Consider the following 13932-nt stretch of genomic DNA (forward strand, 5'->3'; position numbering starts at 1 on the left):
TAATAAGTTCAAGTTGTAGGAAACATATAGCCTATAATGTGTTAAGTACTAGTCATCTTGACAGGATATTATCACTCAGTCAAATATTGAGAAGTGTACTATTATAGATATTTTTAGTAAGGTATTTTAAAACTTAACAGGATACTTATTAAGAATTCTAAATTTAAAACTAAACCATTCATTAAAAGGAATAAATAAAACTTGTAATAATACAATTTAAACACAGCTCAACAGTGAATGGAAACAAAAATCAAAAGAGTACTTATTTTGATTCAGCAAACCTCTTAAATTCAATACAATGAATTTTGAAGGTTATGTTACAATTAACAGCCAGTAAATTACAAGTAAAAAAATCCTAATGTCCGCTCTATACGGTTGTTGGAGGGAGGTTTAGGAAAAAAGGCAGATGTGTGTAGTGTATGAAGTTGGCATTGAAAGGATAAGTGCTTCCCAATATGATAAAAACTGTATCATTTATTATAAATTTTTATGATTTCTCAACAAATGTAGAGAATGTAAAGAAATATTTTTTATTAATTTATATATATATATATATATATATATATATATAGTGTGACAGGTCAAATTACGACATTTGAATATTCGCGGGGAATTGGCAGACTGTGACGTCAGTGAATCGGCAGACTGTGACGTCAGTGAATCACATGTTGTCGGAATTGAGATTTATTTAATTAATAACGGAGAAATATATTAAACCTTATACGGGAAAAAATTTAATTAATTAAAATGAGTTATACATAATCAAAATTCGTGTTTTACAAAAGTACTAAATAAAATTACGCAGAAAAGCCAATTGTGGGATAAAATGACTTGCGTATTGATGACGTCAGAAAGCACATGTTGCTAAAAATTTAAATAAAAAAGCTTTAGAAAAATAATAAAAGAAAATAAAAAGACTTAAATTGATCAATCATAGTGAACGTGATAAATTTCGACAATTATAAGAAAAGAATCAAATTATATTCAATCGTGAAGACACTGATTTGAACGGGAGAGGGGATGAACATTGTGTGAACCGGTATGCGTAGTTTTATAGGGAGAATCCTTCTTCTCTGTCTGGACTTGAAGCAGTAAGGACGTCTACTCGTATAGATCCTCCTAGTACAGTAGTGATGAAATTTGAAACTGTACAATAGTGCGTTGAAGTTGTAATTAGGGATGGGATGTTGTGTTAGTGAACAAAAATCAAAGCAAAGTGAGTAGAATTAGACAGTATAATATAAAATAAATTGACGTCAAAGTCATTTGCTTTGTCTTTCATCTACAAAGAAATGTGGTAAGTAAGATAATAAGCTTTAAATTAAAAAAATATTACTTTCAAAACTTTTTGATTCAAAGTGATTGATAAGAACAGTGAATATTTTGTGAACTTTATTATGATATAAACAATCATATTGATCAGAACTTTCAATAGAGTAATATTAAGTTTGAACCATTATTCAACCTACTTAAAAAACCTGAGATAATATACGAGGGGGTAGCCTACCCAAAAAAAACCGGAATTGTATTGCTGGCAGCCGGCAGCGTGTAGTACACATTCCTGCCGCTAGGCGTGTGTCGTGCAACCCATTGCGAGCTCAGTGACCCCAGTTCCGTTGTCCTAGTGCATTCTGTTCGTTCGTAGTGACTGTTTTCGCTAACCCTGTTTTGTTCTTGTTTCGTTTTTTGTCATGGCAAGTTTAAGTGAACAACGTGCAGCTGTGAAATTTTGTTTTTTACTTGGTAAAAATGCTGCAGAAACTATTTTAATGTTGAATACAGCTTACAAAGATGATGCTATGGGGAAAACTCAGGTCTACGAGTGGTTCGCTCGATTTAAAAATGGCGACATGTCGATTGAAGACAAACCTCGTTCTGGACGTCCATCAACCTCTCGAATGGACGAAAATGTTGAGAAAATTCGTGAACTTGTGCTCACCGACCGTCGATGGACAATTGAAGAACTATCAGAGAGTAATGGGTTAACTTGGAGCTCGGTTCAGCGAAAAGTTCGCCAGAAAAGACCCGATTTGTGGCAGACTGGAGACTGATTCTTCCACCACGACAACGCACCGGCACACACAGCCATCTCAGTTAGGCAATTTTTAGCCAAAAACGGCATGATTCCGCTGCCCCACGCACCTTACTCGCCTGACCTCGCTCCATACGACTTTTTTTTATTTCCACACATGAAAAGAGGCTTGAAAGGTCAACGATTTGACAGCGTTGAAGAGGTTAAGAAAAAAACGAAGCTCGAGCTTGCAGCCATTTCTAAAGATGACTACAAAAAATGTTTTGATCAATGGAAATACCGTTGGAACAAGTGTATTAGTTGTAATGGAGATTATTTTGAAGGAGATAAGGTCATATTGTAAAAAATTTGATAATATATAATTTTTATAAAATAATTCCGGTTTTTTTTTGGGTACCCCCTCGTAGACCCAGTGCTAGTGATATATATAACGTGTAGCCTACTTTCATTAATACAAACTACACTTTCAACAACACCACAGACATTGAAGTTTGATCGTTATTTAAATATCAACTTGGAATAATATGAGTTAGCCAACACGAAGCAAGTCGCATAACCAATGAGGGGCAGCACACTTTGAATACCGATTGTGAGAAAATTGGGACAACAAACGGGGGTCTGGAACGTAGCAAAATCGCACAGCCAACTTGGGACCTGGAACGTAGCAGAATTTCACACAAACGTGGGGACCGTAGCAATAGTGTGACAATATATGTCATGAACTGTGAGTCATATACGAGGGGTATTAGAAAAATAAGGTTTCCATGATTTTTTAAAATAGACAGCTCTATATTTATACTTAGTGTTATACATCACTTTAAAACTTAAAAGTTAAGCTATTTTTCCACATAATCACCGTTTCTGTCCAAACTCTTTGTAGATGATGCTCCAACTTTTCTATCCCCATGTTGTAGAATTCTGCCGCCAATCCTTTGAGGAATCGAGTATCCTCTTCCTTGACTTCATCATCGGTACTGAAGCGTTGGCCACCCAAGTGTTCCTTTAATTTTGGGAATAAGTGATAATCACTTGGGGCTAGGTCTGGGCTGTAGGGGGGATGGGGCACAATAGTCCAGCCAAAATTTGTCAGCACACATGACACGCTGCTGTTTTGGTTTTCTGTGAGCATTTGTGGTACCCACCGCGCACACACTTTGTGATAGCAATATTGTCTCAACTTTTTCAACAACTCATCTGAAACCGAAGGCCGTCCACTTTGGTTTTCATCGTGAATTTCCATGCGTCCTTCACTGAATTCTCTACACCATTTTTGAACGTGTTGAACAGATATGCAGTTTTCCCCATAAACTTCGATTAACTGATGATGAATTTCAATAGGTGAAATCTGTTTTGCGTTTAAAAAAAGTATCACAGCACGAATTTCGCATCTAGTGGTAACAATGTTAGGAAGCTCCATCTTCGAAGGCAGCTAGGCCGGCACTGTTGGACGTAGCGAGGCGCGAGTGGTATGGATAGAGAGAGGGACAGCTTCTCCCAACATATCGCATTCTGTCTCGGTGGCATAGGTAACCTTATTTTTCTAATACCTCTCTTATCTCAATTGTGTTTGTCATTTGTAAAACAATCCTCTTTCTTGTGTAATATTAGACCAGATTTCGGGTTTCACCATTTTTTTTATCACATGACTCTCTAAAATTTAAAACCAACATGCGGTTGCAGTGCAAAAGTTGAGACAGTGTCTAATTTTCATTAAAAAAAACAATGATTTCTTGTTACACTCCATTTTTTCAAACAAATAATGATGATTTTCAGCTGAAAGAGAGAGGCCAGATGTACAAGATGAGTATGGATGACATGGAGCAGTTCTGGCAGGAGCTACATGGGTATGTACGAGAGCTTGTGCGCCAACTGCTGGATGATGAGGGGAATGTAGGGGAGCAGATCTGTGCGGTGGTCAATCTGCTGCAGCACACGGCTCTGTTGCACTGTGTTGGCGAGAGTGAAACTTTTACACAAATGGCTATGGTACTCAACCTGGCTATGACTCATGAGACGTGTCAGCTGCAGGTAATGTAGTGTTGAAGGAGGGTTAATTTGGAGATAGGCCTTTTATTGTCACATACGTAGAGATAGATGTAGTCATGCTTCAAAAAAAGGGGTTTATTCATAAAAAATGTAATAATTAGTGATACATAAAATAAAGTAGTTTATTTTGGTTAAAAAAATAGATAAAATTGAGGATTTTGTCATGATGTAGTTGACTAGTGGACAAATTTTGGCTCTGTGAGTTTGAGCCCAGCCATTGAACTATTTATTAGCAGAGTAAAGATTATGGAAGTAGTGTAAAGATATTAGTCCCTCGATAAATTTATATGTTTAACTCTGACATGAGAAGTGTCTTTTTATTTTATAGAGGTATTTTTATTCTATTTCTTACTCATTGACACGAAACAAACATTTCATTATTTTCTGTATGATTAAAAGATATGAAGAATCATATTTTAGTCAACAAGACTGTGTGTGGTAGTGATTTCTTTTATAGCCTTATTATTAGAAAATTACATGTTTAGTTTACAATTGGATAAAAGTTAAAGAATGAAATCTTCTGCCACTAAAATTGAAATGAAATTCATTAAGACTTATTATTAAAACAAAGTAATTATTTCATTCTTAGATGAAAACAAATCCAGTACACAGAACTAAAGTCGAGTTGCATATAGAAAATGTATTTTGTGTTAACTCTGTAAATAACAACCTAAAGCTAATGTTGCATTATTGATAAATAATCAAAACAGTAAATTGCAGCATTACTATCTCATAGTGCTTTTCTTATTCCTTGAACTGTAATTTAACTTTTCTCTCCATACAAATATGGAGGAAAAATGTTATTGTCCAATATATTGAGTTTCGGATGTACTGTATATATATCTCTTTATGGATCCTTGATAAGAAAAATGTTGTTTTAGAAAAAGTATCTGTTTGTGTACAAGTAAATATGTGCATGTATACGTACAATTTAGGTTGTAGGAAAAAGTATGTTTGGACTGTTTGCATACAATTTTAAATGTGGGTACTCTAAAATTTATATAATTTTTATATATGGTGACTTATTTATAATTATGTGTTGCAAGTTGTCTAGAATGTTAAATATTCCCTTTTACAATTAACAAATTTAAACATAAATAACCACATAGCAGTATACATCAGTATATCATCAATCACCTCTTATAAGTAATCTTAAGAAACAGTCTTTCATCATTCATAATACTCCAGAATATTGAAATTATTAAGTCTAGAAAAAAATGTGGAGTGTGGACTCCACACTATAAGATGTATGGTGGTTGTTTCAATTTGAAACAAAACAGCTGTTGTAGTATAAAACTAATTAAATTAGATTTTTAACAGCTATTCGGGTTATGTTATGCAGTGTATAACAACCAGGGCATCAATATTTTTAGTACCTTGCTTCATTTATGCCAGCAGCACTTTTGAGCTCTGAATTAATTGATTTAGTTTTGTCATATTTATACAAAATGAATATTCTTATTCAATAATATATGTGTATGGACTCTACATAAAAATCAATAAGTAATGATAAACCAAATAATAATTTTTTTTATTACAGGTAAAAAATGAAATATGTAAACTGAGTGAATATTGTTGCATAAAAGAACTTCGAGTTCCAGGTGAATTCTACCTGAATACCTTCAATTTTCTTTTTGACTACACTCTGAGTGAGAAGGAGACAGAGGCTGTTGATGTGGTAAGATTCATTGGAGATCTATTTTCAACAGTCACTATTTATGTTTGTGTTTAATCAGTGTGCTTTTACTGTGATATTCAATATGTGTGAAAAAGTTATGCTATTCTAATTAAAACAATGTTGTGTATTTGTTGAAAATGAATATGTTATTTAAATTATTTTTCATTAGAATTCAGATTTAATTAATTCATTTTAATTTTCATAGTTATTTGTGAGACTCGTCTTGATGTAATGTACATAGATTAATAAGCAATTGGTTGAAATTTTCATAAATTACTTACACTTTTGAACAATATCTCTCTAAGTAAACTTAATCAGTTGAACATCATTGTTTTATATGCCATACCACAATAGAATAGTGTCTTATGTCAGATTGCTCATGTTATTATTTTGCACTTTGATATTCCAAATACTTTAAAATTACCATAACTGTTTATTTTTCTGGAAATATTTGTCTTATAAGATAAGCTAAATAATTATAAAATAAATGTAATACTATTAAATGTTTAGGAAAATGAGTATACATTTTAAAAAGTGTAGCAAGGTCTTAATGAAATATATTTGTACTTGATTTGTGAAGAAAATACCAAGAAAACTGATAATTTATTTCTTTATCTTGAAGGCAAGTTACATGTATTAATCATTTTGTTGTCTAATTCGGTAATCATATTAAGTTTTTGAAAATTACTTGATCTTTAATATTATAATTGTCATTTATGTCAGTGCTAAATATTATCATTACAACAGAAACTGGCTGTCAAGCGGATGTGGGAGATGCATGTGGCATTGGCACGACTCAACTTACGTACACAGACCTGTGAGGCAGTGGTCAACAAGTTAGCGCGCATCGTAGTTAGTCCAAACTATTTGGCTTGCAAGGAGGGCAGACAGTTTATCGCCTTTACATTCACGCTGGACATCAAACTGATAAAGGTGATTGTAGATAATGTCAGAAACTGTAACAAAATCAGATACATGCCATATTCTATTTTATCAAACATTGTTTGTTGAAAATATTGAGTATCATCGATTGATTATAGGAAAAGTGCTTAGACAATACCTAACTATATTTTATAGTAATATACACCACTATCAATGTGTATAAATTGAAATATAATACATTAGTACATTTGCAAAGGGGTATAGAAAAAGCTTTGCATTATTGTACAACAGTTAATTGTTAATTTTAATGTAATTCACTTTATTAACTTTTGATACTTTGCTCTACTCTTGCAAGATTCTGAAGGAATTTAAATTTTATTTCCAATTGAATACTCATACTTTAGTGCAATAGAAAGATATGACATACAATATCAACATTAAATGTAAGAAAATTAATCAATAGAATTCTCAGTTAAACAGATCATATGTGTTAAAATAATCTTTTATCTTTACAGAAATTTCACCAAGCTGTGAAAGACTTTTTGCCGAGCTGCAAGAGAAACCAGGCAGTTGCATATGGTGAAGTGTATCACAGTGCATGGTTGAATGGCTCTGCAGAAGTTAGACAGGTAAGTCACGTACTGTTTTATATTTTACTTTTTTCTACAACTACATGACCAAACCTACCTCATACTCATACAAAGAGCTCTCCAGTGTACTTTCAGTGACAACAGTCTGCTCAACATCCAAAGCTTGATAGCTTTCTTAATTACTGTTAGCTGTCTCTATACAAACTTGAATATAATTATTTAAGGCCTATTCTTACTATGAAAGTTGCAAGGTATAATTTAATACTATATTTGTTGCTATAATTTTCCAGTAATAATAAAACTGAAGCTTTTGTTAAAATATTTAAAAATTTGTATTATAAATAAAAGCTACCTATAATAAACTAGTAACTAATTTCGCTCTAGTCTTTCTGGTATTTTTCTAAGTAAAAGTACAATACACTATAATGAAATGTTACAAACCCTTATACAACTTTAACTCTATATTAAAACAATACAGAGATATTTTCCAAAATTCTATCTTAATCTAAGAAAAAAATCCATAAAGACAAATTTTTAAGGCAATAGAGGTGCAAAAAGGTTGTAAATACACCAAAACAGGTGGACGAACTTTTCACTTTTTTTAGTATTGAAGGATAAATATTGTTTATAATTTAAATTTGAAACATTAAATGACTTTGTTTCAATCCTTATTGTTCAAAATTTCATAAAAATATGGTGTTGTGTTATGCTTATTAACTAAAAAAACCCTCAAATTGGGTATTTAAATGACCATCGAGTAAATACCCAATTTATATTTATCTTCCCACTGGGTATTTATCTGGTCCACATCATTACTTATAAATTACATCATTTAGACCTACTTGTGTTGCTATTGGTGGTACTTTCATAAAGTAACTATTTAACTCATTCTGAAGGGAGTGGTAGGCTATAATTGGTCGGATAATAGGATTTCGGACATTTATCATTGTTATATGTTTCAAAATGTATAAACAACGCTTCGAAGATTGAAATCTGTTCTCTTCATCAGGTGAAAGATAATTAGTACTTATTCATCTATCGAATAATAATGTTAAGACATTAAACGAGAATCATTGATTTTTTACTCTGGTTGTTTTATGGTTACTACTTTGAAATATGTTGTTAAATATTGTATTTGATATAATATTGTTTTGCTTAGTTTATAACAATAAACCTAACACACAAAGTAATTTACAGTTGTAGATCCCAGCTGTAAATAAAAAAAGTACATTTAGAAATTGCTAGCTGTCATAAGATTGTCAATATTTATTTTAAACCTGATTTCATAGGCACTAGGGTCTCAGTGTATCCAGAATCTGATGACGCACATGTTCGTGTTTCCAAGAAAGAAGCAGGAACTTACTCATCTCGGACATAATGTGTTTGCCATCTTGTCGTATCTGCACCACAACCGTACGCTATCTCACTTCAGTAAGACACTCTCTGAGCTGTACATGCCGCTATTGTGGCGTCATTTGCGGGTCAGTACATGCCAGCTCACATTTCTCAATTTATGTAATTGTTCAAAATTATTCAGTTTATTCACAAATTGTTGTAATATAAGATTTGGATAAGTGTCATATACAGTACATATAAAAATAAAACATATCTGTAATTGAATTACAAAGAGCTGTGTCAGTAGTAGTCTATATGTTTGTCCATCTGTGTCAAGACTGTTTTAAGTACTAGAGTGACTGTTCCATTCTCTTGTAGTGTTGTTATGGTAATTTTGGTTTGTCTTTCGTAGTGTTTTGGAAAATCTTTTAATTACAGGTAAAAGTGTTGTAATTACAATGACTAATGCCATCAGACATGATGTCAGACAGCATGCAACATATAAGTTGTAAGGGAAATTTTTTTACAGAAGTGAACGTTTTGGACCTGTGTATACATATTTTCTTGATCAGCAAAACAAGACAAACTCAACTATGCCACCAGAATACCTTAGACCGGAGTAAATTACAATGGAATAATTATACATCTTTTTGACCGAAGTAGGCTTCTTAGACCTTCGTATGTATATATTTTCTTGATCGTAACATAAACACAAAGTCAATTATGGAACTGGAGATACATTAGAGCGGAAGTAAGTTACAAGAGCTGAAAGTGTACGCTTTTTGATCAAATAGGCTTTTCAGACTTATATTTTTTTTTAGTAAAACAACAAAGCAAGCTCAACCAAAGTGTCGGGAATATAATTTATTAGAACCAAAAGTACTCAAGCATCTGCAAAGTCTAAAATAACAAAACTGATTGATGAAATAATATGTACCTAAATTATGCCTACTTCCATTTCAAGATACATAGAACACATCATTTATTAAATTATAAGCGTGATAACTGAAAAGCTAAGGACTTTAAATTTAGAATTTCTTCATACTGGCCTAAAATAGTTAAACTCAACAGTAAATATATAAGTAATTGCTCCTTTATGAGTTCACTATTACAAGTAATTTCAAATTTATTATATTTAGTATTTTTAATATAATTATTTTGAACATATCTTTATTTCCTTTTAAGAATTTAAAAATGCTTTATGTTCCAAGATAGCTATGAGTTCACTTCAAGACATAATATAGATCTGCATCACATTAAAATTTATGTGATAACATTTGTGTAACATGTCTTGTGGTAATTTAAATATATCAATTAGTCATTTGGTTTTATTGGTTAGTGGAAGCAAGAATAGCAGCTGAGGAAAAGATTCGAGTTAATGTATAAAAAAAACTTTACATTATCTTCTCGCATGTTTTCAGTAGGAGACATTTCAATTAATTCAATATTAATTGAATATGTTCTTCTCACTCCTCATCATTTACAATTTGTCTTAAATACATATAAGAATTTTAATATCATTAGTTGGTAATAAATATTAGGATTTTAAATAAAAGTGATTTTGATGTCGTAAAATAAAGTATAAATGAATTAAATATTTCTTGTTTTTGTACTGTAGAGTGGTAACAACATTGAGCGGTGTAATGCAGCAGAGGTGTTCCTGGATGCATATCCTCTTGAGACTCCAGGCTCCGGGAAGGTGGAAGAGAGTAACTTTATGAACAAACAGCACAGTGAAATGTTTGATCTGCTTACGGACAACTGTCATGTCGTTCGCATCATAGCAATCAAGGTAAGATAATAAGCATTATAAGTTTGAGTGCTCTCATCACTATAAAAAATCTATTAAAAAAAATAGATCTATTTAAAATCTATTTATGGTGATTTCCATAGTTCTGGATTTACCACTGATGCTTTGTTTAAAATTTGTTGTTGACAATGGATGATTTGAAAGAATAACAGAATTATGGACATTTACAATAATTACATGCTACAAAATATACATAACACTATTCAAGAATTTAAAGCCATCCTTTTCTTCAGATGTCAAACAATTTTAAGTTATAAAGTTAAATATACAATAAAAATAAACTCACTATCATGAAACTTAACAACATAAAAAGTTGTACTTCAAACAAAGTATATACCTTTGCTTGTAAGTGTAATGAGGTTCCCCAGATTATGAGGCTGTATCCAATATGAGACTCTACTAATGCATAGTAGGTAACTTTTGCCGCTTCCAGAGTGCCAACCCATTTGATACGTTTAACGACGTAGATACCTGTACTGACCTTTCTGCAAATGTTGTTTACGTGATCTGTCCAGGTGAGACCGCTGTCTAGAGTTACACCTAAAAACTTAGTTTGATTAAGCACTAATATATTGGGGGTGCTTGCGGGAGGAATTTTGTTCTTGCTAAAGTGCACTTGTGTAGTTTTGTCAGGATTTATCGCTAAGTAATTTAATTTGCTGTAGGCAATGGCTTTTTGTAGAGAATAAACATAGTTATTATACAATTCTTCAGCTGAGCCATTTCTTAAAAGGAGAGTTGTATCATCTGCGTACATTATGCAGCTGGTACTGTTGTTTTCAATTAGGGCTGGGAGATCGTTTAGTCAGCAGAATGAACAGGATGGGTCCTAGTTATAACATAACATAATAAACAATTCCTAGGATGATTAGCAATGCTGGGAAACTGTGTAGATGAAAAAAATCATTAGTAGGTGTGTCTTTGCAGGACATCTGACCTCAGTGGACAAAGAAAATCACTATAACATTTAATTAAGTTGACACAGAAATTGCGACAGCCAGCAGTGCTAGTAAGTGAGAACATTTAAATAAGTGTTAGTCATCCCGGGGCACCACACATTAGGGAGGGGTGAGATTATCTGATCCTTCAATCTACACAGCATCTGAATCTCTTTTGTTTATTTTATTCTACATATTGAAGTTCATATGGCTGCATGAGAAAACACCATATGTCAGCCCCAATCTCTGTCCTCTCAGATAACAAAATCCCATGTCAATTGATCATGTGTTACGAGACGTTATTGGCCTTGACATACTTCTGAGACAGAGCCTATTGTAATGACTGTTATTGAACTTCACTTACCTGAGTTCAATAACACAGAGGTGACTCTCCTCTCCTGAAACTTCTAGGATAGCTGAAAGGAAACATTTATGGACCTAAGAATGCTACATTGGACTTCTGAGTAGTGCTATAATCTGACAAAAGATGATTGACTTATCACGAAGACTGCTTACTATAATGATTAGTACTTACTTCCAGACACCATTTCTGTATAATGTTTCTCTGTTTGAAAAAACCTGTCTTCATGAATCCGAAACTGTCAACCACCTACCAACTGAATTGACAGCTTCTGGACAAGGATGTTTAATACAAATTTAACGAATTTCTATTACAAAGACCAACTTTTTCACTGAAGCATATCATACATAAACGTTTAAATTTATAATTCCAAATAATATTTTGCTTGACACTTTTTGTTTCACGCTAATACAGCAATTGATATTTTGTGAACAAAATAAAAAGAAACTGAAAACTATCGATTGAAGGTAAGTTAAAAACATATCTCTTCAAAAGAGATTATTCATTTATTTGTTTGAACAAAATTTAATAATAATCTATTTAAAATTATAAGACGTTCTAAAAAATTCACCTATGTAAAATATCAATATAAAAATTTAACAACTAACTGTATTATTCTAAAATATCCAATCCAATCATATATTTTTCTTATATCTCAACTAATATTTCAAAGTTTATATTATTCTCAATCAAATGTAAAGTAAGTTTCAGAATCTGAAGATAATAAACAGTATTTACTGGTATCCTTTAGATACCAAGTAAAATACCAAGTTAGATACCAAATAAATAATGTTACTTACAACAAGAATAAAACAAGTGAATCGAGTAACAATATTTATAAAAATTTAACAAACATTTTAACCTTTGAAGAAACTTTAGAAGAATGTAGATTGTGAAGGAAATAGGATTTTTCTGGACATTTTCCATCAATCAGTGTTACAAAAAGTCACTGACCAATGGCAAATGTCTAAAAAAATCCAGTTTCCTTCACAATCCTTTATCGTCAAAAACAAATTTCACACAAAGAATGTAGATTGCTAGACCCCAGAAAACAATATAATAACAGATATACAATACTACATAAGAAAGAAGTCTAATAAGTAAACATTACTCAACCTCATCTGTTAAATCTGTTAACTGAGACCCGACAATTCACACTGCACAAGGAAAAATACAAACTCACAGACTGCACTTCATTTGGAAAAGACTCATTTATTTACTTTGTCAGTATGATTTCTTCACATCCAATATTGTAACTCCAGTAAATTTACATGCATTACTGAAAACTCCTGATGATGCTAAATTATAAAAATTGTTACAAAGTTGTTAAAAGTTCATTTAATATGGTTTTTAAAACGTTTTGGATAAGTTTGACTCATGTTGTACTTGGCTTTGATAACTTGTATTCACACACATCTTTGCATTAATCGGTATTTGCTAAAAGACATTGAGTGTACAAGATAATTAATAGGACTTAAAAACATTATAATTCACAAATACATTTCTACTTTTTCCTAATTAAAGTGAATACTTTGATTCTAAACTTTGGTGTCCCATAGGTTTTACAAAGATAACACATATCGTATATTTAAATTTAATACAGTAATATTTCAAATTTGGTTTACACAAATATGAAATATTTGAACTATTTTTAGTTTATATTTTAAATTAAGAATTTTCAAATAATCTTTTGCAGGGTATCTGCGATAAATTGTGTTCAGCCTGGAGGACGTTTCCTCCGGAGACTATTCAGGTTTTGATGCGTAACCTGATAGATCTAGCCAGTGATGGATCAGATGCGGGGGTGCGCCGTGCACTCTATGATGGCCTAGCTGTACTCCTGCTGAATCCAGAGTCAGCCGCATATCTAGCCCGGATCTTGCCCGGACTCCGGGACTGTATACACGATGAGAATGAAAAAGTGCGGAAATCTTTTGTCCGGCTGCTGTGTGGTGTCAAAAACATGCCTGACCCACCCATCAAGTACTGGAAGATAGTTACTGTGAACCATCTTGCTGCTCGGTTGGAGGTAAACATCAGATTCAAAGTTGTTATCTGTATTGAGATAATTATCTATATCTTTAGTTTTTCCATGAGACAAGACTTCAAACCATGGATGATTATGGGTAAGAGATATACATTGAGGAATTATTGAAGTTCGGTAATATATAAGATTGTTTAGTCACTAGAAAAATAAAAGCACAATAACTAGAAAAATTATGTTAAAGAAATACAAATATACAATCATAATTGATTTTTA

The 13932-nt window shown here is 32.2% G+C and overlaps 1 protein-coding gene across 1 annotated transcript in view; it reads left to right on the forward strand.

Moving 5' to 3' along the window:
• LOC124370703 (condensin-2 complex subunit G2-like) overlaps positions 1-13932 on the forward strand; it is a 29909-nt gene that overhangs the window by 3904 nt on the left and 12073 nt on the right. The window contains exons 3-9 of the mRNA XM_046829023.1: positions 3806-4060; positions 5619-5756; positions 6504-6689; positions 7154-7267; positions 8518-8709; positions 10182-10355; positions 13369-13701. Coding sequence (XP_046684979.1) covers positions 3806-4060; positions 5619-5756; positions 6504-6689; positions 7154-7267; positions 8518-8709; positions 10182-10355; positions 13369-13701 — 1392 coding nt within the window. The remainder of the gene's footprint in view (positions 1-3805; positions 4061-5618; positions 5757-6503; positions 6690-7153; positions 7268-8517; positions 8710-10181; positions 10356-13368; positions 13702-13932) is intronic.

This window comes from Homalodisca vitripennis, chromosome 1 (assembly GCF_021130785.1).
Source record: "Homalodisca vitripennis isolate AUS2020 chromosome 1, UT_GWSS_2.1, whole genome shotgun sequence".
In the NCBI taxonomy this organism is placed as follows: Eukaryota; Metazoa; Arthropoda; class Insecta; order Hemiptera; family Cicadellidae; genus Homalodisca; species Homalodisca vitripennis.